General features: G+C 38.5%; 1 protein-coding gene across 50 annotated transcripts in view; it reads right to left on the reverse strand.

Annotated features, from left to right (window-relative positions):
• MGA (MAX dimerization protein MGA) overlaps positions 1–22,846 on the reverse strand; it is a 171,370-nt gene that overhangs the window by 33,524 nt on the left and 115,000 nt on the right. For all 50 annotated transcript variants that reach the window (XM_084972889.1, XM_084972834.1, XM_084972886.1 and 47 more), the window contains 3 exons: positions 3,750–3,976; positions 2,026–2,202; positions 1,013–1,085 (listed from right to left, as the gene is read on the reverse strand). In XM_084972889.1, the coding sequence (XP_084829015.1) occupies positions 1,013–1,085; positions 2,026–2,202; positions 3,750–3,976 (477 nt within the window). The remainder of the gene's footprint in view (positions 1–1,012; positions 1,086–2,025; positions 2,203–3,749; positions 3,977–22,846) is intronic.

A 22,846-nucleotide genomic window follows, 5' to 3' on the forward strand; every position in this document is an offset into this window, starting at 1 on the left:
CCAAGATTAGACTCATTTGGTATAGTTTAGTGTACTTGCTATCCATATAGGCAAAGCAAAGATTCTTGCAAGATGCTTTGTAATATGTGATGGGTAGAGTCAATCCTAAAAAACAGCAAGAGAGATGGTGTTCTGGTTTTAAAAGGTGGGTGGGGAGCACTTTACCTCTAGTTTCTACTGCAAATACTACTTCTGAATTACTTTGGTGCCTCTGGATATGATCGCTCCACTTCTACACTTTATTCAAAACCACTCAATTCAAGTATAGTTATATTCATGACAACATGTTAATTAAATGTGTATTTCACTAGACACCTAGAGTCCTCTATATCAGAATCTCCCAACCAACATGCTACAGTTACAAATACATTAGGACACAGCTCCCCCTCATCCTTGAAGGTGGTCATGCTCACAGGCAGCCTCTTCTACTTACCTGAGTGTGATAGAAATGTTATCATTTTTTGTGATTATGCCATTTAAAAAAATGTAGGAGGCACTGCTGCTTAAAGTTTCTGAAGTCTTAAGAGGCAAAACCAAAACAAACTGTCAACTCTCTAGACACTACCCTTCATCACAGTAATTAAAGCAGTAGTCCTGAATAAACATCACACGATAAATTAGTAATATTCCTTCCTTTCTCCCTCTGCATTTCTCAAATGGCGACAGCTACTGAGAACCTCAGGGAAAATTTCAATAACTAACGACGCCAATGTTGTTGAGGTTTGTAAAGAAGTTTAGAAAGAAAAAAAAAAAAAAAAATCACTGCCCTCATCCTAAATGTCTCTTGCAACAACATACCATATTAACACCAATGGACTGTATTTCTCAGAAGAGGAGTAATAAACACAACAAATATCTGGGAAAAAACTTATCATCTTTATTTTTAGCCAAAACTAGACAGGGTAGGCAGACATACATTGGATTGGTAGTTTTGGTTTTTCCCCATTATTATGATTATAATCTATACCTATATAATTCTGATCAAATGGTAAGATCTAGTTTTCATTCTAACCTTGTAATTTATCAGGATCATCCTCCAAGTCACAGGTGATTGGTTTCAAGGGCTGCTGTTCAGAATCTGGCTCCTGAAGAAGAGAATGACACAAAAATTATGTCTATTCAACACACATTTAATATCAATAGAGACTAGGACATAAGCATTAAATCTCTCAAAGGAGCCTAAAACAGTAGAAAGATTAAAGTGCTCAAAAAAACATCTTCACATCCACATGCACAGCTGCATTACTATCTTATTGCACAACTACAAAAACAAGTAGTCTTGCTCTCTTATGTCGCTGACAGTGACTGAATTACCAAAAAAAGAATTAACATTGCACTTTATAGTATAATTCTACTAAAGAAGGAAAAATATTTGATGTTTAATGGAGTAAGTTTCAGTTATTCAGAAAATTCACCAACATGGAAAGATGCAAATCTTAATAAATACAGATAAAAAGATTTCACTAAAACCAAAAACATTTAGGACATTTCCAGTCACCAATTTATTTTCTCTCAAGAAAATGTCATGGATGTGGGGTTCCAACTGCTCTTGATGTAACTTCTTTGTCTTACACAGGAGCAGATTTTGGCAACATTCAAAACCAAAGCCTGCTCAAGCACATGTGTTTCTTCTATGGTAACTTTGTTATGATGACTCCTCCCAGATCTTTAAAATTCAAAAGTTTCACCAAAATGTGTTTGGGGATTTATATTTTATCAAGTTGACCTAAGAAATGTGTTTAATCAAATCTTTCTTCAAATTAAAAAAAAAGCCAACAATATTTAAATTGACGTAATCTTTTCAAAATTACTCCAACATCAGCAAGAATAATACTTTTAATGACCCTAAGGGAATGTTCTCTAGAATTAAGTATGCAGAGAAATAGATAAATTGATATACACATGATGTAAACCTTCTCTGTTTCTCAAGAATACTCCGAATTATTCCAAACATAATGCAAATTCTAATACCAGCAACAGGGAATTGGAAGTTAAAAAGAGAAATCTATGCAATAAGTAATTCACCTTTACACTACAGTTCTCAGGACTAGAATGACATGAGCCCTGCTGTTGAAATGATGGGGATGGTGATGGTGATGGTTGTCTCTGTTCCTCTTTTTTTCGTTCATACACTCGAACTCGGGCACAAGTCATCATACTTTCAAAGTACAAGTAGACTGGATCCTTGTCTTCTTCCCGAATCTGTAAGTTTCATACAACAAAATATTCCAAACATTGGGGGAAAAAAGTCTCCAGGACTCCAAAAGAAAAAGGATGTTTTATCTGTTTCTATTACAACACTTAAAATTTTGAAATGTAAACTTTAAATGGTACAATTACACACTTCATATGTGCTGAATTGTAGGGCAGTAAAAAGTACAAGTCCAAGTTTTTCATTACTGGATTTAACAGATAAAAAAATTTCTCAGAGTTCCCATCATGGCGCAGCAGAATCAAATCCAACTAGGAACCATGAGGCTGCAGGTACGATCCTTGACCCGGCTTAGTGGGTTAAGAATCTGGTGTTGTCGTGAGCTGTAGTGTAGGTCGCAAATGCGGCTTGGATCTGGGGTTGCTGTTGCTGTGGCTGTGGCCTAGACCGGCAGCTACAGCTCCAATTAGACCCCTAGCCTGGGAACCTTCATATGTCACGGGTGCAGCCCTAAAAAAAAAAAAAGCAAAAAAACCCAAAAAACTCTATCAACTTGTAACCAAAGTTTCCAAACTCTACTCTCATTTTCTACACTTATCTCAACACAAACTAGTAACGAACAATTATGGATCGGTACTGTACAGAGACCACACTAGATAGCACTGAACTAAAGGATCTTTCCTCAATTTAATGGACTAGAAGGACTGAAATGGATTTAATAATGAGAAATGCTTAAGTTATTAACACAAGAGAAGTTTGAGCTCTTTTACCTATTGTCTTCACATGGTCATGTCAACCATTACTTTATATCTTGAACTTTACTGTTATTGTATATAAAGAAATTTGCTTTAAAAAGATGATAGTTACTTTTTTTTGGCCATGCCCACGGCATGCAAAAGTTCCCAGGCCAGGGATCAAACCTGCACCACAGCTATAACCAAAGTGAAAGCAGTGACAACACTGGATCCTTAACCTGCTATGCCACCAGGGAACTCTGACTTTTTAAAGGGTTACTTCTTATAGCTTTTTCTTAACACTTTTCTAATAATGTGTACTACACCTCAGTCATTCAATATTCTACACTACAGAAATAAGAATATCTTTAAAAGACTTTTGAAAGTCATGTTTAACAACAACAACAAAAAAAGCTTACTTAATAGGATCCCCCTGAAGACAGATTTGGTTCTCTTTAAGAATTACAGTTGAACTGTAATTTAAACTACACAGGTCCACTTACACGTGGATTTTTTTTCCACAGCAAATACTACAGTACTACACAATCCTCAGATGGCTGAATACACACAAGCAGAACCACAGATATAGAGGGCTGACTGTAACATGAGGATTTCCAACTGCACAGAGGGTTCACGCTCTAATCCCTGTTGTTCAAGGGTCAACCATAGTTTTCACTCTACTTTTACGACAATTTTTAAGTGTCATCAATTACACCGATTAAGTCTGAAAGAGAGATGGCTTGCAGACATGTTACCTGAAAGCACCATGATTCACAAAATACAAATCAAAAATCTAGTTGAAACCCATTTTCCTTACAAACGACTTTTGTTACTTGCAATAAAAGATATAACTCCAAGCTTACCACAGGATTGGGTTTGGGAGTATATGCCCGAGCAGGTTTAATTCCAGTGAGCACTTTGCCCTTCACAGCAGTAGATAAAACTTCTGGCTGAGGCAACAGCAATGGTTTCATAGGCTCAATGACAGAAGGCGTTGGGATATAAACTGGCTCTGGATCTACTTCACCTTCTACTTTCACCCATAATGGGTAATGTCGAACAGGCTGCTCAGGCTCTGTTTCACATATAGCTTAACAAAAAGAAGGTTAAGACTGTTAGATACCTTTGGCAACAAGAGTTCACTGAGGCATTGCCAAAACAAAATGTGCTCCCTCATAAAAAGCATTAATTCATTAAAAAGTCCAACAGATGTCCCCTAAAAAACCTTTGGTTGTCCTCATGCACCTTAATTTATTCATCCACTAATCAAATATTTGGTGAATACCTATTATAGATCTGCTGCTGGTTTAGACACTAGAATGAACACAGCTATGAATAAAAGAAGTTCTTGGCTTCAGAGTTTATAACCCACAGGAGAAAAAAACTAATGAACATAGAGTATCATATAAGAGCCACATGGAAAAACACAGCAGGGTAAGGGATGAAGAGTTCAAAGGAGATGCTATTATATTTTAGTGTGGTCAGAAGAAGCCTTCTCTGTTATCCTGGAAAAATAATTACTTTTAATGTAATTTATAGTATATAAATATATACTACACTTTTTTGGCCACACCTGTGGCATGCAGAAGTTCTGGGGCCAAGAATCGAATCCACGCCACAGCAGTAACCCAAGCTGCTACAGTGACAATGCCAGATCTCTAACCTGCTAAGCCAGCAGGGAACTCCTATACTATGCTTTGTAATTTTACAAATACCAATGAATATTTATTGAACCTTACTATGTACAGATTCTAAGCACTTAATATGTTTTAACCCATATAACCATAACAGTCCTAAGGTATTACTATTCCCACTTTGCAGAAGTTGAAGTTCAGAAAAAGTCCAACAGTAAGAGGCAGAACCAGGATCAAACCCAGTCAATCTGGCTCCAAACTGAGCTGTTAACTGCTGCCTTCTAATGACAAATTCTACTCAAACGCTAGGCTGAACTCAGAATAGGAATAATAATACATCAACAAAAAAGCAATGAAACCCAAATGAGATGAAATCATACTATTAAGAACTATACAGAGTTCCCGTTGTGGCTCAGCAGGTTAAGAATTCAACTAGTACCCATAAGGATGCAGGTTTGATCCCTGGCCTCACTCAGTGGGTTCAGGATCCAGCACTGCCACAAATTGTGGCATAGATCACAGACGCAGCTTGGATCCAGCATTGCTGAGGCTGTGGTGTAGGCTGGCAGCTGCAGCTGTGATTCAATCCCTAGCCTAGGAACTTCCATATGCCGCAGGTGAGCCCCGGTGGCATAGGGAGAACAAAAAAAATAACCACACAAAAGAAAAAGAAGACAACTATACAAATGAAAACCTGCATTGATTAGCTAAATTAAGGATCTAGGAGTTCCCATCATGGCTCAGCAGAAACAAATCTGACTAGTATCCATGAGGACACAGGCTTGAGCCATGGCCTTGCTCAGGGGTTAAAGATCCGGTGTTGCTGTTGAGCTGTGGCGTAGGTTGCAGACGCAGCTCAAATCCCAGCTTGCTGTGGCTGTGATGTAGGCCAGCTGCTGCAGCTCCAATTTGACCCCTAGCCTGGGAACCTCCATATCCCGTGGGTGTGGCCATAAAAAGACAAAAAATAAGTAAATAAATAAATGGAGGATCCAGCTTAAGGGGCTGCTGGCTTTATTTTCCAAGCAAACTGCCCATCCCCATGAAGAAGACAGCTACAGAGAAGCAAACATTGTTTTTTGCACTTCAGCAATCAGTGCTCAGAAAGAATATAGCTGATTCTAAACCAAAGACCCAAAATCTTTGCCTGAAGTCACATAAAATGTGACCAAGCAGCAATAACACTTAATTAGACAATCTTTCATAACAAAGCAGCATCCAAATTGCTACCTGATTTCATAAGTATGTTTGCTCTGAACATTAAGACCCAACTATAAACACCTTTGCTTAAAAAGTTCCTAAGGTTAATATCACTCAGAGCATAACCATAAAATGCTGCATAAACGTTTAAAAGTTAAAATAGGTAACAAAAAAATCTTCAGAGCTAGAAGTGATTGAGCCAATTAATTAGCTACTTAGCAGTCTGTTATCCAAATTTAAAACTTAAGGTTATTTATTACATAACTCACAAAGGCTGGTAAGACCCCAGTATTCATTCATGTATTCAAATATCTCCATTTACTATGTACTTTGTAGATATAGTAATAAACGAAACTGACAAAAGGAGTTCCCTGGTGGCTCAGCAGGTTAAGGATCCAGCATTGTCACTGCTGGGGCTCAGGTTCAATCCCCGGCCCCAGAGCATCCACATGCCAGGGTACAGCTGGAAAATAAAAATAAATAAATAAAACTGACAAAAAACCCCTGCCTTCATGGAGCTTACATTTATTTACATTGGAGGGAAGAGCGTGAAACAGGAAATAAATAAGACAAATAAGAAAAATACACTGGGAGTTTCCGTCACGGCCCAGTGGTTAACGAATCCGACTAAGAACCATGAGGTTGCAGGTTCCATCCCTGGCCTTGCTCAGTGGGTTAAGGATCCGGCGCTGCTGTGAGCTGGGTGTAGCTTGCAGATGCGGCTCAGATCCTGCGTTACTGTGGCTCTGGTGTAGGCCGGCGGCTACAGCTCCGATCAGACACGTAGCCTGGGAACCTCCATATGCCGTGGGAGTGGCCCTAGAAAAAGCAAAAAGACCAAAAAATAAAATAAAATAAAATACATTGGATTCTATTAAGTGCTTACAGGAAAAAACAAAGCAGAGAACAGAAATAAACAGTATGTTTAGTGAATATGAGTATATATTTTGAGGGGGAGTATTATAATTTTAAAAAGGATAACCAGGGATGTCCTTCCAATGAAGGTGGTGCATGTAGAGTCTCTATCTATCACTCACTTGGTTAAAGCTTTGTTGTCTAGTTTTACTGTTTCATTCACACATTTTTTTTTGTCTTCTGGCTTTTGTCTTTTGAGGACCACACCCCCAGCACATGGAGGTTCCCAGGCTAGGGGTCTAATTGGAGCTGTTCCTGTCAGCCTATGCCAGAGCCACACCAATGCCAGATCCGAGTCCTGTCTGTGATCTACACCACAGCTCACGGTAATGCCAGATCCTTAACTCACTGAGAGAGGCCAGGGATCGAACTGTAACCTCATGGTTCCTAGTCAGATTCGTTTCCACTGCGCCACGACAGGAACTCCTTCATTCACGTCTTAATGCTGCTACAAAAATAAAAGCCTCTAGGTCAAGCACTATTGTCTTAATGTTGCAATCATCTTTCAAGGATTTTCTAAGCTTCCATAAACTAAGGATTATACTAAAGTAAGAACTCTCTTCATCTTTGTTCTTTTGAAAATATCTCCTAAATACACAGTTGAGTACTTCAGAAGAAAACCTCTCAAAATGTCTTAAAACATCTTAATTCCTCACAGGGAATCAAAGACAACTCTAAAGTTTCAATTGCAGATAAAAGGAAGACAGGTGGTGGTTCCAGTACATAGGGAAATTCATAAAAGCTAATTCTGAGTTATGTTGAACATATGTAAGACTAGAGTGACAGCAACATAATCAACAGGTTAAGCAATAAAAATTAGGACTGTCAGAGGAAGGGATACTCCCAAACTCACTTTATGAGGCCACCATCACCCTCATACCAAAACCAGACAAAGATACCACAAAAAAAGAAAACTACAGGTCAATTTCACTGATGAACATCGATGCAAAAATCCTCAACAAAATACTAGCAAACCACATCCAACAATACATTAAAAGGTGTGGACATCATGATCAAGTGGGATTTATCCCAGGGATGCAAGGGTTCTTCAATATCCACAAATCCATCAGTGTGATACATCACATTAACAAACTGAAGAAGAAAAACCATATGATCCTCTCAATAGATGCAGAAAAAGCCTTTGACAAAAATCCAACACCCATTTCTGATAAAAAACCCTTCAGAAAGTGGGCATAGAGGGAACCTATCTCAACATGTCATAAAGGCCATAATGACAAACCCACAGCGAACACCATTCTCAATGGGGAAAAGCTGAAAGAATTCCCGCTGAAATCATAAACAACACGAGGATGTCCAATCTTGCTACTACTCTTCAACAGAGTTCTGGAAGTCCTAGCCACAGCAATCAGAGAAGTAAAAGAGATAAAAGGAATCCAAATTGGAAAGGAAGAAGTAAAACTATCACTATTTGCAGATGACATGATACTATACCCAGAGAATCCTAAAGACTCTACCAGAAAACCGTTAGAGCTCATCCATGAATTTGGCAAAGTCGCAGGATACAAAATAAATACACGGAAATTGATGGCATTTCTATACACTAACAATGAAAGATCAGAAAGAGAAATTAGGGAAGCAATCCCGTTTACCATCGCATTCAAAAGAGTAAAATACCTAGGAGTTAACCTACCTAAAGAGTCAAAAGACCTGTACTCTGAAAACTATAAGACACTAATAAAAGAAATCAAAGATGACACAAATAGATGGAAAAACATACCATGCTCTTGGATTGGAAGAGTCAGCATTATCAAAATGACTATACTATTCAAGGCAATCTACACATTCAATGCAATCCCTATCTAATTACCAAGGACATTTTTCATAGAACTCGAACAAAATATTTTAAAGTTTGTTTGGAAGCACAACAGACCCAGAATAGATGAAGACATCTTAAAAAAGAAAAATGGAGCTAGAGGAGTCAGGCTCCCTGACTTCAGACTACACTACAAAGCAACAGTCATCAAAACCATATGGTACTGGCACAAAGACAGAAATACAGATCAGTGGAACAGGATAGAAAGCCCAGAATTAAGCCCATGCACCTACAGCCAATTCATCTATGACAAAGGAGGCAAGAATATACAATGGAGAAAAGACAGCCTGTTCAATAAGTGGTGCTGGGAAAACTGGACAGCCACATGGAAAAGAATGAAATGAGAACACTCCCTAACACCATACACAAAAATAAACTCCAAATGGATTAAAGACCTAGATGTAAGACCAGACACTTTAAAACTCTTAGAGGAAAACATAGGCCAAACATTCTCTGACATAAACGACAGCAACATCTTCTCAGATCCATCTCTTAGAGTAATGACAGTAAAAACAAAAATAAACAAATGGGACCTAATCAAACTTAAAAGTTTCTGCACAGCAAAGGAAACCCTAAACAAAATGAAAAGACAACCCACAGAATGGGAGAAAATATTTGCAAATGAATCGAATGACAAGGGATTAATCTCCAAAATTTATAAACACCTCTTACTGCTCAATACCAAAAAAACAAACAACCCCAATCTAAAAATGGGCAGAAGATCTAAACAGACGATTCTCCAAGGAAGACATACAGATGGCCAAAAAACACATGAAAAGATGTTCAACATCACTCATCACTAGAGAAATGAAAATCAAAACCACCATGAGGTACCACCTTACACCAGCCAGAATGGCCATCATCAAAAAGTCTACAAACACTAAGTGCTGGAGAGGGTGTGGAGAAAAAGGAACCCTAGCACACTGTTGATGTGATTGGACTGACATAAATTGGATTGTTGGTGGGATTGTAAATTGGTGCAACTACTGTGGAAAACAGTTTGCAGATTCCTCGGAAAACTAAAAATAGAATTACCATTTGATCCAGCAATCCCACTCCTGGGCACCTATCCAGAGAAAACCATGACTCGAAAAGACACATGTACTCTGATATTCACTGCAGCACTATTCGCAATAGCCAAGATGTGGAAACAACCTAAATGTCCATTAACAGAGGAGTGGATCAAGAAGTTGTGGTACATATACACAATGGACTATTACTTAGCCATTAAAAGGAACGAAATACTGGCATTTTTAGCCACATGGATGGACCTAGAAATTATCATGCTAAGTGAAGTCAGTCATTCAATGAGACACCAACATCAAACGCTTTCACTGACATGTGGAATCTGAAAAAAGGACAGAATGAACTTCTTTGAAGAACAGATACTGACTCACAGACTTTGAAAAACTTATGGTCTCCAAAGGAGACAGTTTGGGGGGTGCAGGGATGCACTGGGGTTGTGGGATGGAAATCCTATAAAACTGGATTGTGATGATCATTGTACAACTACAAATGTAATACATTTATTGAGTAATAAAAAAAAATTAGGACTGCCACTGACAGAGGCAACATCAGATGCTATGAAAATGGACAGACTCCACACAAGGACCAGAACAACAGACCAATTCCTCACACTATTAGCCTGTTTTCCACTTGATTCCTTTACACAGCCTGGAATCCAAGACAGAGCTCTCCTTTATAATACACTACAGAGCTCCTCCTACCTTTCATTTGAAACCAAGAAAAAGGAAGCTAGCAAAGGTAGGATATGGGGAGAAGCACAGTAGCATATACTGACAGAAGCCAAGAACAAAAACTTGTTTCAAGAAAAGTAGCATCCCCTTATTTCTATTCAAATGCCTTCTTAGATAGTATCTTCCCAAGGTTCCCTAGCATTAGCACTCGGTCTTCTGAGTTCCCAATAAGCCTTTTGTTCATGACACTTAAAACATATGGCACTTTTATTTCTGTGGCACTTTAAATTACCATAATTATATATCTATGTTTCTCATATACCTGTTTCATCAAATTAACAGTAACCTCTTAGAGATGAACTTAGTTTTAAAACTGCTATGCTAATAATCAGCATACCATATTCATCTCCATCCCAATTTGAAGGCTTTTTTTTTTCTTTTCTAGGGCCACACCCACGGCATGTGGAGGTTCCTAGGCTAGATAGGGGTCTAATTGGAGCTGTATCCGTTGGCCTACGCCAGAGCCATAGCAATGCCAGATTCAAGCCATGTCTGCAACCTACACCACAGCTCATGGCAACGCCGGATCCTCAACCCACTGAGCAAAGCCAGGGATCGAACCCACAACCTCATGGTTCCTAGTTGGATTCATTAACCACTGAGCCACAACAGAAACTCCTTGAAGGCATTTTAAACCTCTTCATTGTGAGATATAATACTCATGAAGTGCAGGAACAATGTATATATACCTTAATACATATTAGCAAGTATACAACCATATAAATACTATAGAGATCAAGAAATAAAATACTGCCATAAATCCCAGAAGCTTTTGCAAGCCTTTCTCAATCATAATTCCTTCCCATAAGGGACTCACTTAAATGACAGCCAGTTCCCTGCTTTCCCTTTTTAACACAAAAGTACACACCCCTAAACATAATAGCTTAATTTTGTCTGCATCACAAATTTATTTCAATATAATCGTGAATGTGTTCTGCTTTTTTTCACTAACGTATTTGTACAATACACTGTTGCACATAATTCATCTATTTTTTACTGTGGTATACTACTCCACTGATTATTCACACCATTTTTTATTCATTCTACTGCTATTAGATATCTGGGATTGTTTTCAGGTTTTAGATACTGTGAGTCACAGTGCCATAAGATGGTTATACAACGTGGTTCAGCTGGTTACTCTAGATCAAGGGCATGTGAATCATCCATTTCAGTAGACAGTGTCAAATTACTTTCCAAAGCCGTTATACCAATTTACATTTCTATTAGCAGTGCATGAGAGTTTCCATTTATCAACAGTTGATAAACTGATACTGTAAGAGGATTTTAATTATAACCATTCTGGCAGGCATGTCGTGGAGTCTTATTCTGAATGTAGTTTGCATTTCCAGTTATAAATGAGATGTTCAACATTCCTCCTCATGAAGTGACTCTGACTTGCCCTTTTAAAAATAAGACTTTAAATCTGATTAATTTGTACACACCTCTATATATTCTAGATACAGGTCCTTAAATGTTCTCTCATTGTAGCTTATATTTTCACTTGCTTTAATGTTTTAAAGACCTGAATTTCTTATTTTTAACTTTTCAAATGTATTAATTTTTATGCTAAGGATTGGTGTTTTCTTCTGTCACGCTTACAAACCCTTCTACCAATATGAGATCATATATATACTGTGTGTGTGTGTCTGTGTATGTGCGTATTTCTATATAACCTTCTAAAAGTTGCATTGCTATATTGCTTAGCATTTGAAAATTAGGTCTATAATAGATTTAAAAATGATTTCTACGTACAGTGTGAGGAATAAAGTATCACTTTTTCCCATACTGATATTCAATGATGCCACCAACATTTACTGAAAAGATCATCCTTTTCCTTACTCTTCTGTCATTTTTGTCAAATCAAGTGTCCACATATATTTGAATCTACTGTAGCCTCTCTAATCTGTCTACTGGTCTGTTCAGTTTATACTCAAGCCAGTATCACCCTATATTAAACATAGGAGTTTTATAAGTTTTGATATTCAAAAGAGGAAGTCCTCTTACACTGTCATTGTTCAAGACTGCCCTGGCTATTTCTAGGTCTTTTGCAATTTCATCTAAGTTTTGGAATCAGCTTTTCAAGTTTCACATAAAAAAAGCTGTCAAGATTTTGATAAGGATTGCAATGAAATCACAGATGAAAAAGAGAAAAAAAAGGAGTTCTCAACATGGCGCAGTGGAACAAATCCGACTAGGAACCATGAGGTTGCAGGTTCAATCCCTGGCCTCACTCAGTGGGTTAAGGATCTGGCGTTACCGTGAGCTGTGGTAGGTCGAAGATGCAGCTCGGATCTGGCATTGCTGTGGCTGTGGTGTAGGCCAGCAGCTGTAGCACCGATTGGACCCCTAGCCTGGGAACCTCCACGTGCCGCGGGTTCAGCTCTGAAAAGACAAAAGCCAAAAAAAAGAGAGAGACAGAGACAGAGAGAAATCACCAAAAAAAAAAAAGAAAGAAAAGAAAAAGAGAGAAGATACCATTACAATCTTCAATTCCGCTTGCTAACAGTTTTTTGCTTTTTAATTAAGAATGGACGAATTAATTCCTATCGTGGCTCAGCAGCTTAAGAATCCGACTAGTATCCATGAGGATGTAGGTTCAATCCCTGGCCTCACCCATTGGGTTAAGGATCAGGCGAGGCCATAAGCTGCAGCTTGGTGGAAGATGCAGCTCGGATCTGGCGTTTCTGTGGCTGTGGTATAGGCTACAGCTCCAATTCGACCCCTAGCCTGAGAATTTCCATATGCTGTGAATGTGGCCCTAAAAAGACACACATACAAAAATTAAGAACGGAGTCTGGGGAGATGGCAGAGTAGGCAGCACCAGGATATAAAGTAGGCAGACTCTATATCTGAAAAACTGCACTGGCAGAATCTGTCTGATGTATTTTTGAAACTCTGGAGTCTACAACTTCCAGGGGAAGACTTGGACAATAAACGTTCACTGTGTTTAATTTCAGCTCTTAGCACAATAGCAGCTACCCATTCCTCAGCCCCCCAGTCACCTCTGGAAGGCAGCTGTGCATGTATGTGTTTCCTGAGCACCTCACACCCAGTGGGAGCGAGGGTGGGCAGAAAGGACCTTGTCCTCCAAATATCAGGGTCTCTGCTCTGATTGCTGATTCTGGTCACAGAGGTGCAAAGAGGATGGAAGCCACTGTTAGTAGTTAAAGCTCCCCCTACTGTTACAAGGCCTGGCTTGGTCTTAAGTAACTTCTAGGGGCTTTAAAGAGACAGCACCCTTTTTCCTCCTTCATTTTTCACTTTTCCCCCTTTTCAGAAGCCAGAAACTAAAGACTATAACATTAAAAAAAAAAAACCTGCATATATGAGAAAAATAACTAAGTATGCATGCCAAGGAAAGGCTTAGAAAAAACCTGAGAATACCTTAAGTTTACACCTCAACATTAATAGTGAGACTGTTTTCTGATCACTCATGTGTGCCCATTTACTATCCTTCAAGAACTTTTCCTTTGCATTCACAACCTGACTAACTGTTCAGTGCAAGAGACCTAGCTTTCATCCCATCAGCTTTGACATGCCTTCTTCACTAAGCTTAAACATTTCCAGCTTTGATTTAAAATAAAGAGATATACCATTTTTTCTCTCACTTGAACACCTCAGAAGCCACTGCAGGGTTATAAACTGGCCTAATTTCAATATTATTGTGTCTCAGGAAAGAGGAAGGCCAAGGAGAGAGACAGAGATGGGAAAAAGTCAGTAGGTAGAGCAGACAGAATACACACAACATTCATTAAGTTTACCATCTTTTATCAGCACAGTTCATAGAGCCCCAAAACAATGAAACAGTAACATCAAAGATCACCACAAGTGTAATAGTGAAAAAAATTGAAATACTATGAATTACCAAAATACAACACAAAGACACGAAGGGAGCAAATGCTGCTGAAAAATGGCACCAAGAGACTTGCGGATACTGGTTGCCATAAACCTTCAATTTATTTAAAAAAAAAAAAAAAAAGGCAGCATCTGCAAAGTTCAATAAAGCAAAGTACAATAAAATGACTTATGCCTGTGTATATAGGTCTTTTTACATCTCAATGACATCAGCTTTATAGTAAAGTCTTAAAATCAGGTAGTTCTTGGAGTTCCCATCATGGCTCAGTGGTTAACGAACTTGACTAAGACCCAATGAGGACTCAGGTTCAATCCCTGGCTAAGCTCAGTGGGTTAAGGATCCAGCATTGCTAGGAGCTGTGGTGTAGGTCCAAGACTCGGTTCGGATCTGGTGTTGCTGTGGCTGTGGCACAGGCTGGCAGCTATAGCTCCGATTGGACCCCTAGCCTGGGAACCTCCATATGCCACAAGTGTGTCCCTAAAAACACAAAAAAATTAAAAAAATCAGGTAGTTCTTCATCAAAGTTGCTTATCAAAGGACTATTTGAAGTCCTCTGCAAAGTCTTCCACATAAACTTTAGAAACGACTCATCAATTTCTACCAAAAGAAGCCCACTGAGGTTTTGACTGAATAGCATCAAATATATAAATCAGTCTGAAGAAAATTGTATCTTACCAACAAATCTACTGATACATGAAAACTGTGAAACTCTATTTACATAGATCTTTTAAAGTGTTCTCAGCACTTTCTAGTATGGGGGGGGTGTGCCTGTAACTTTCGTCAAATTTATCAACATTTTCTTTGTATGCTATTTAAAAAAAAAAAAAAAATTTCCCCCATTTTTATCCACCCCACAGCATATGGAGTTCCCAGGCCAGGGATCAGATCCAAGCCACAGCTGCAATCTATGCCATAGCTGGATCCTTAACCCAATGTGCCAGGCCAGAGATCAAACCTGCATCCCAGTGCTCCAGAGATACCACTTACCCCACCACACCACAGCAGAAACTCTTATATGCTATTTTAAATGGTGTATTTTACTCTAATTTCCAGTTGTTCATTGACATATACACAAACACACTGTACACTGATAATGTTGCAAGCTGTAACCTGACTAAATTAACTTCCAATTCTAGTAGCTTTTTTGCAGATTTCCCTATGAAAGAGTCAATTTCTTACTTTCCAACTTGGATGCATTTTCTTTCTTTTATGCCTTACTGGACTGGCTAGGAGTTATGATGTGAAATAGACATGATAAAAGACGCTAACTTTCCTCATTCCTAATCTTTGGGGAAAAGCACTCAGTCTCTTACCATCAGTATGTTGTTGGCTGTAGAGTTTTTTTTTAATAGATGTCCTTTACCAGGGTGAAAGTTCCTTCTATTCCTAGAGTGCTAAGAATTTTTCCAGAAATGGATTTTGTCATTTTATTTTATTCTTGTCTTTTTAGGGCCACACCCATGGTATATGGAAATTCCAAGGCTAGGGGTCAAATGGGAGCTGTAGCTGCTGGCCTACACCACAGCCATGACAACTCAAGATCCAAGCCACATCTGTGACCTACACCACAGCTCACAGCAACACCAGATCCTTAACCCACTGAGCGAGGCCAGGGATCGAACCTGCATCCTTAGGATGCTAGTCAGATTCGTTTCTGCTGAGCCACAATGGGAACTCTGGATTTTGCCATTTGAAAATACCTATTGAAAACATCCTATGGGAGTTCCCGTCGTGGCGCAGTGGTTAACGAATCCGACTAGGAACCATGAGGTTGCGGGTTCGGTCCCTGCCCTTGCTCAGTGGGTTAACGATCCGGCGTTGCCGTGAGCTGTGGTGTAGGTTGCAGACGCGGCTCGGATCCCGCGTTGCTGTGGCTCTGGCGTAGGCCGGTGGCTACAGCCCCGATTCAATCCCTAGCCTGGGAACCTCCATATGCCACAGGAGCGGCCCAAGAGATGGCAACAACAACAACAACAACAAAAAAAAAAAGACAAAAGACAAAAAAAAAAAAAAAAAAAAATCCTATGGCACTTAGAATTTTTTTTTTTTCATATCGCATTTTTTTAAGTCTGTTATGGAAAGTAATGATGAACTACAATGATGATTATCAGATGTGAAATCAATCTTGCAGACCTGGAATAAATCCCACTTGGCTGTGATGTATTATTATTCTTTAAATATACCCTTGGACTTGATTTGCTAAATATTTATTTATAATTATTATATATGTTCATGAGGGATATTACTCTACAGTTCTATTGTAATGTCTTTTTCTGGCTAGAGTATCAGGGTAAGCTGGTCTCACAGAATGAGACCATTTTATGGAATTGTTTGTGCAGAATGGCTATTATTTCTTCTTTAAACAGTTTTGTAGAATTCAGCAGTGAAGGTATCTGGAACTGGTGTTATTATTGTAGGGCTTTTCACTACAAGTTTATACAAAGAGGCTAAGCAATTATTTCATCTTGAGTGAATCTGGGAGCTCTATGTCCTCCACAAAATTTATTCATGTCATCTAAGCTGTCCAACTTATTGGCATAAAGTTGTTCTTAATATTCCCTTATTATTCTTTCATGTCTGCAGTGGTGTTACTTCTCATTCCTAATACTGGTAATTTGTGTGTTCTCCTTTTTTTCCTAATCAGTTTCCTACAGGTATCAATGTTATTGGTCCTCTCTTTACATAAAATTAACTTGTAGGTATAGATCTCTAACAAAATTCTAAGTGGACTGAGAAAGCAGGAATTCCAGATTTTATCCTTTGTCTTGGTACCACCTGCAGCAGCTAGGCACAGTGCTTTTATATCATCTGCAATATTTTTAGACAAATGAAAAGGTAAACGGGTGATAATACCAAAGGGCCAATTTCATAAATTGTATCATACATGGTAGAAAAAACACATGAGGACAGAGAAGTCAGAAAAACTTGGGTTCAAATCCCTATAGCTCACTTGACACCAATGCGACCTTAGGGAACAAATTACTTAAACTCTCTAAGCACTCAATTAGTATATTTGTAAAATGAAGAAACCTTCTTGTCACAAAAGACTGTAAGATTTTAAGTGACAAAGAGTACTCTGCATAAACAAAGACTGTCTAAAAAGGTAGTATCCCTCTGTTCACATCAATAGATTAATGGCAGAGAAGTTTTAAGTCTATTACAATGACAAAACAAGCTATCATTAAATATCTAAAAAACACGCATGCATCAAAAACACTAATTTTTGGAATTCCTGTCGTGGCTCAGTAGTTAACGAATCCGACTAGGAACCATGAGGTTGCAGGTTCGATCCCTGGCCTTGCTCAGTGGGTTAAGGATCTGGCGTTGCCACTGGCAGGTACAGCTCCGATTAGACTCCTAGCGTGGGAACCTCCGTATGCTGCTGGTGTGGCCCTAGAAAAGATAAAAAAAAAAAAACAAAAAAAAACCAACCAACAAAAAAAAATCCACTAATTTTTAATTTATGTATTAACTATAAATACACAAATATGAAAAATTCAAACTCAAACTGAAGTTCGAATTCAAACTCAAATTTGAGCAAAAATGAAAGGCAAGTCTTCCACACCCCATGTCACAGTCCCCACAAGTGAGTAGTTTGGTGGGTTTTTTTTGGGGGGGGGCACCCACAACATGTGGAAGTTTCTAGGTGAGGGACTGAACCCACAAGACAGCAGTTACTCAAGCTGCTGTAGTGACAACGCCAGGTTTTTTTTTTTTTTTTTTTGGGTCTTTTTGCCTTTTCTTGGGCCCCTCCCGCAGCATATGGAGGTTCCCAGGCTAGGGGTCGAACGGGAGCTGTAGCCACCAGATCCGAGCCGCATCTGCAACCTACACCACAGCTCACGGCAACGCTGGATCCTTAACCCACTGACCAAGGGCCAGGGATCGAACCTGCAACCTCATGGTTCCTTGTCAGATTCGTTAACCACTGAGACACGATGGGAACTCCCAACGCCAGACTCTTAACCTACTACACAAGAGAACTCCCACAAGTGACTACTTTCAGCTAATTGTGCTTAATTTTGGTGGTTTCCTCAATAATTATAAATCAAACACTTTCTCCTCAAGCCCATGAGTTAGCAGTAGCTAAGGACTCAGTATAATGAAAGATAAGGAAATTAGCATACTAAACTTGCTCCACCTCTCACTGTGAGCTATAGCACTAATTTCATATTGTCACAGTTTATAGTACTGACTTTTATTTTAAAACAATATCTGGAAGCTGGGGAATTTGTATATGCCAATTCTAAAAACCAAAATACCAATCCATTTGCTTTAAAAATTATGCTTATATGATTAATCCTTTTAATAATCAACTAATGTGACAGACCCCTTAAAGGAAGAAAACATAATTCTATACTACTAAATTTGTTCAAGTTGTCCAGATGTAACAAATTCTTTTTTTACTCTAATTACTCAAATTTTTTACCAAAAATTGTATTGATTTAATTAATTTTCCTACATAAATTTTTTCATTCCAGTTTTCTTGACTGCTTTTTTTATTTTTTTTTTAATTGATGAAGCTGGCATGTATTTTCACCTGATCATGAATCATTCAGGTTCTTCGCAGTATTTCTTAAACCTAGTATCTTTTTAAAAATTCTATTGAAGTATAGTTGATTTACAATGCTGTTAGTTTAAGGTGCACAGCATGAGTCAGCCATATATATATACATATGTATATATATACATATATATACACACACACATATATAAAATATATATCATATATCATTCTTTTTCAGATTCTTTTCCCACCTAGGTTATTAAAGAATATTGAGCAGAGTTCCCTGTGCTATTCCCTTGTTTAGACATCTATTCTTTTTTTTCATTTTATTTTTTCCTTTATAATGATTTTTATTTTTTCCATTACAGCTGGTTTACAGTGTTCTACCAATTTTCTACTGCACAGCAAGGTGACCCAGTTACAACATACATGTATACATTCTTTTTTATCACAGTATCATGCTCCATCCTAAGTGATTAGAGATAGTTCTCAGTGCTATACAGCAGGATCTCATTGCTTATCCACTCCGAAGGCAATAGTTTGCATCTATTAACCCCAAATTCCCAAACCATCCCACTCCCTCCCCCTCCCCCTTGGCAACCACAAGTCTGTTCTCCATATCCATGATTTTTTTTTCTGTGGAAAGGTTCATTTGTGCATATATTAGATTCCAGACATAAGTGATATCATATGGTATTTGTATTTCTCGTTCTGACTTATTTCACTTAATATGAGAGTCTCTAGTTCCATCGAAGTTGCTGCAAATGGCAATATTTTGTTCTCTTTGATGGCTGAGTAGTATTCCATTGTGTCTATATACCACATCTTCTTAATCCAATCATCTGTCAATGGACACTCAGGCTGTTTCCATGTCTTGGCTATCGTGAATAGTGCTGCAATGAACATGTGGGTGCATGTGTCTTTTTCAAGGAAAGTTTTGTCTGGATATATGCCCAAGAGTGGGTTTGCCAGGTCATATGGTAGTTCTATGTATGCTTTTCTAAGGTACCTCCATGCTGTTTTCCATAGTGGTTGTACCAATTTACATTCCCACCAACAGTGCAGGAGGGTTCCCTTTTCTCCACACCCCCTCCAGCATTTGTTATTTGTGGACTTATTAGTGACGGCCATTCTGACTGGTGTGAGGTGGTACCTCATAGTAGTTTTGATTTGCATTTCTCTAATAATCAGTGATGCTGAGCATTTTTTAATGTGCTTGTTGGCCATCTGTATATCTTCTTTGGAGAAATGTCTATTCAGGTCTTTTGCCCAGATATCTATTCTATATATAGTAGTGTGTATACATCAATCCCAAAACTCCCAATTTATTCTTCCCCCCACCGTTTCTCCCTTGGCAAATGTAATCTTGACTTAAAGATCTATGAGCCTATTTCTGGTCGGAAAATAAGTTCATTTGTATTATCTTTTCAAGATTCCACATATAAGTGATATATGATATTTGTCTTTCTCTGACTTACTTCACTTACAATGACAATCTCTAAGTCCACCCATGTTGCTACAAATGGCATTATTTCATTTTTATTTTTAGGGCTGGGTAATATTCCATAGTATACACGTACCAAATCTTCTTTACCATTCCTCTGCTGATGAACACCAACACTGCTTCCATATCTTGACTACTGTGAATGGTGCCACAATGAACAAAGGGATGCACCTGTGTTCAGAGACTCATCTGTATCTTTTTATATTATAGTGTTCTCTGGATATATGCCCAGGAGTGGGATTGCTGGATTATATGGTTGTTCTATATTTAGTTTTTTGTTTTGGGGAGGGTTTGGCTGTGCCTATGGCAAGTTAAAAGTTCCCAGGCCAGGGATCAAACCCGTGCCACAGCAGTGACCTGAGTCACTGCAATGATAATGCCAGATCCTTAACTCGCTGTACCACAAGGGAACTCCTTACATTAATTTTTTTAAGGAACCTTCATACTGTTTTCCAAAAATAGTCATATCAATTTACATTCCCACCAACAGTGTATGGGGTTCCCTTTTCCCCACACCCTCTCCAGCACTGTTTATAGACTTTTTAATGGTGGCCATTCTGACAGGTGTGAGGTGATACCTCCTTCAAATTTTGACTTGCATTTCTCTGCTAATTAGTGATGTTGAACATCTTTACATGTGCCATGTGGCCATCTATTTTCTTTGAAGAAACGTCTGTTTGGATAGTCTGCCCATTTTTTCATTGGGATGTTTATTTTTTTGATACTGAGTTACATGAGTTGTTTGAGTATTTTGAAGATTAATCCCTTGTTAGTCGCTTTATCTGCAAATACACTCTCCCATTCTGTGGATTGAATTTCCCTTTTGTTTATGGTTTCTTTGGTTGTGAAAAGCTTTTAACTATGTCCAATTTGTTTATTTTTATTTCCATTATTCTAGAAGACAGATCCAAAAAGATACCACTACAATTTATGTCAAAGAGGACTGATCCACCTATGTGTTCCTCTCAGAGTTTTGAAGTACCTGCCCTTACACTTAGGTCTTTAATCCATTTTGAGCTTACTTTTGTGTATGCTGTTGGAGAATGTCCTAATTTCATTCTTTTACATGCAACTTTCCCAGCCCATTTATTGAAGACACTGTCTTTTCTCCACTTTTCTTGCTTCCTCTGTCATAGATTAGCTGACCATAGGTACACGGGTCCTAGTATCTTCTTAAGGATAGTCTTCTCAATGTCTTCTGATGTTCTACTTTAAATTGGATTGCTTGCTTTCTAGCCTTGCTTTGTAGTTGTCATCCTAAAGTTTGTTCCCCCTTGTCTTGGGTCCACTGTTCACTAGCTGTGATCTCATGCTTCTTGAATTTTTTTTTTTTTTTTTTTTTGGTCTTTTTGCCTTTTCTAGGGCCGCTCCCATGCCATATGGAGGTTCCCAGGCTAGGGGTCTAATAGGAGCTGTAGCCTCCAGCCTACGCCAGAGCCACAGCAACGCAGGATCCGAGCCGCGTCTGCGACCTACACCACAGCTCACGGCAACGCCGGATCGTTAACCCACTGAGCAAGGCCAGGGATCGAACCCACAACCTCATGGTTCCTAGTTGGATTCGTTAACCACTACACCACGACGGGAATTCCTTGAAATTTTTTTTTTCCATTTTCTAGAGCACAACCTCAAGAATTCACCAGCAACTTCTAAGAGATTGATTTCCTACAAGCTGTTTGTATGTTTTAATGTATCTTTTTCATGCATAATTATAAATTATGGCTTACAATTTAGTTGGCCAAGAGTTCTAGGTTAAAAATTCATCCATTAATTCAAACATCCAATGTTACTGATGATCTCTTTGAGATCAAACTGATTCTAAATCCTTTCTAGGAAAAGAAGCTTCTCTTTTTAAAAGTTCAGGATATTTTCTCTATTCTCAATGGTATGATACATTAGAAAAATATGTCTAGAAAGAGTCATCTTAAAATTATTACTGCCTGATACTCAGTGGCCCCTTTAAATCTAAAATTTTATGTCCTTCAGCTCTGAGACATTTTCCTCCATCATTTCTTTAATTTCTCCCTTCACTTTGTCCCACTCCTTTAAACCATTTGCAATTTCTCTCTCTCTTTTTTTTTTCACTTTTTAGGACTGCACCCGCAGAAGATGGAAGTTCCCAGGCTAAGCGTTGAATTAAGAGTTACAGCTGCCAACCTACACCACAGCCAAAGCAACGTGGGCTCCGAGCCTCATCTGAGACCTACACCACAGCTCATGGCAACGCCAGATCCCTGACCCACTGAGCAAGGGTAGGGATCAAACCCACATCCTCATGGATACTAGTCAAATACATTTCCACTAGATCACAACAGGAACTCCCATTTGCAATTTTTGTTTCTCATTTTCCATCTACTTATAAAGCATACTGAAAGATTTCTTCTACTCCTTCCAATTTTTGCATTTAAGTTTGTCTTTTGCTCTCGGCAACATTTTTGCCTCCAAGTATTCTTTCCTATTTCTATTCCTTTTACCCAGCAATTGTAACAGAAATATCATCCCTCCTTTCTCATCCCTCCCCAAAAGTGTAAGAAAACTCACAGCTCCTAGAACATAGTAGACCATATTTTTGCTTTTTTTTGTTTTTGTTTCTTTTTTTTTTTAATAAGGACTATACCAGTGAGAAAGCCAAGAAACACTAAGATAATTAGCTGGCTTCTGAAAGTTCTTTGACTAAGACAAAGGGTAACGACACTAACCAAAAAAGCAAAGTAATAAACCTAATAGACACATAGCATCCCTATGTTGCTATG

Source organism: Sus scrofa, chromosome 1 (assembly GCF_054392235.1).
Source record: "Sus scrofa isolate SSC_HxYL_T2T_F1_AM1 chromosome 1, Sscrofa_HxYL_maternal_Yorkshire_Landrace_v2.0, whole genome shotgun sequence".
Taxonomy (NCBI): Eukaryota; Metazoa; Chordata; class Mammalia; order Artiodactyla; family Suidae; genus Sus; species Sus scrofa.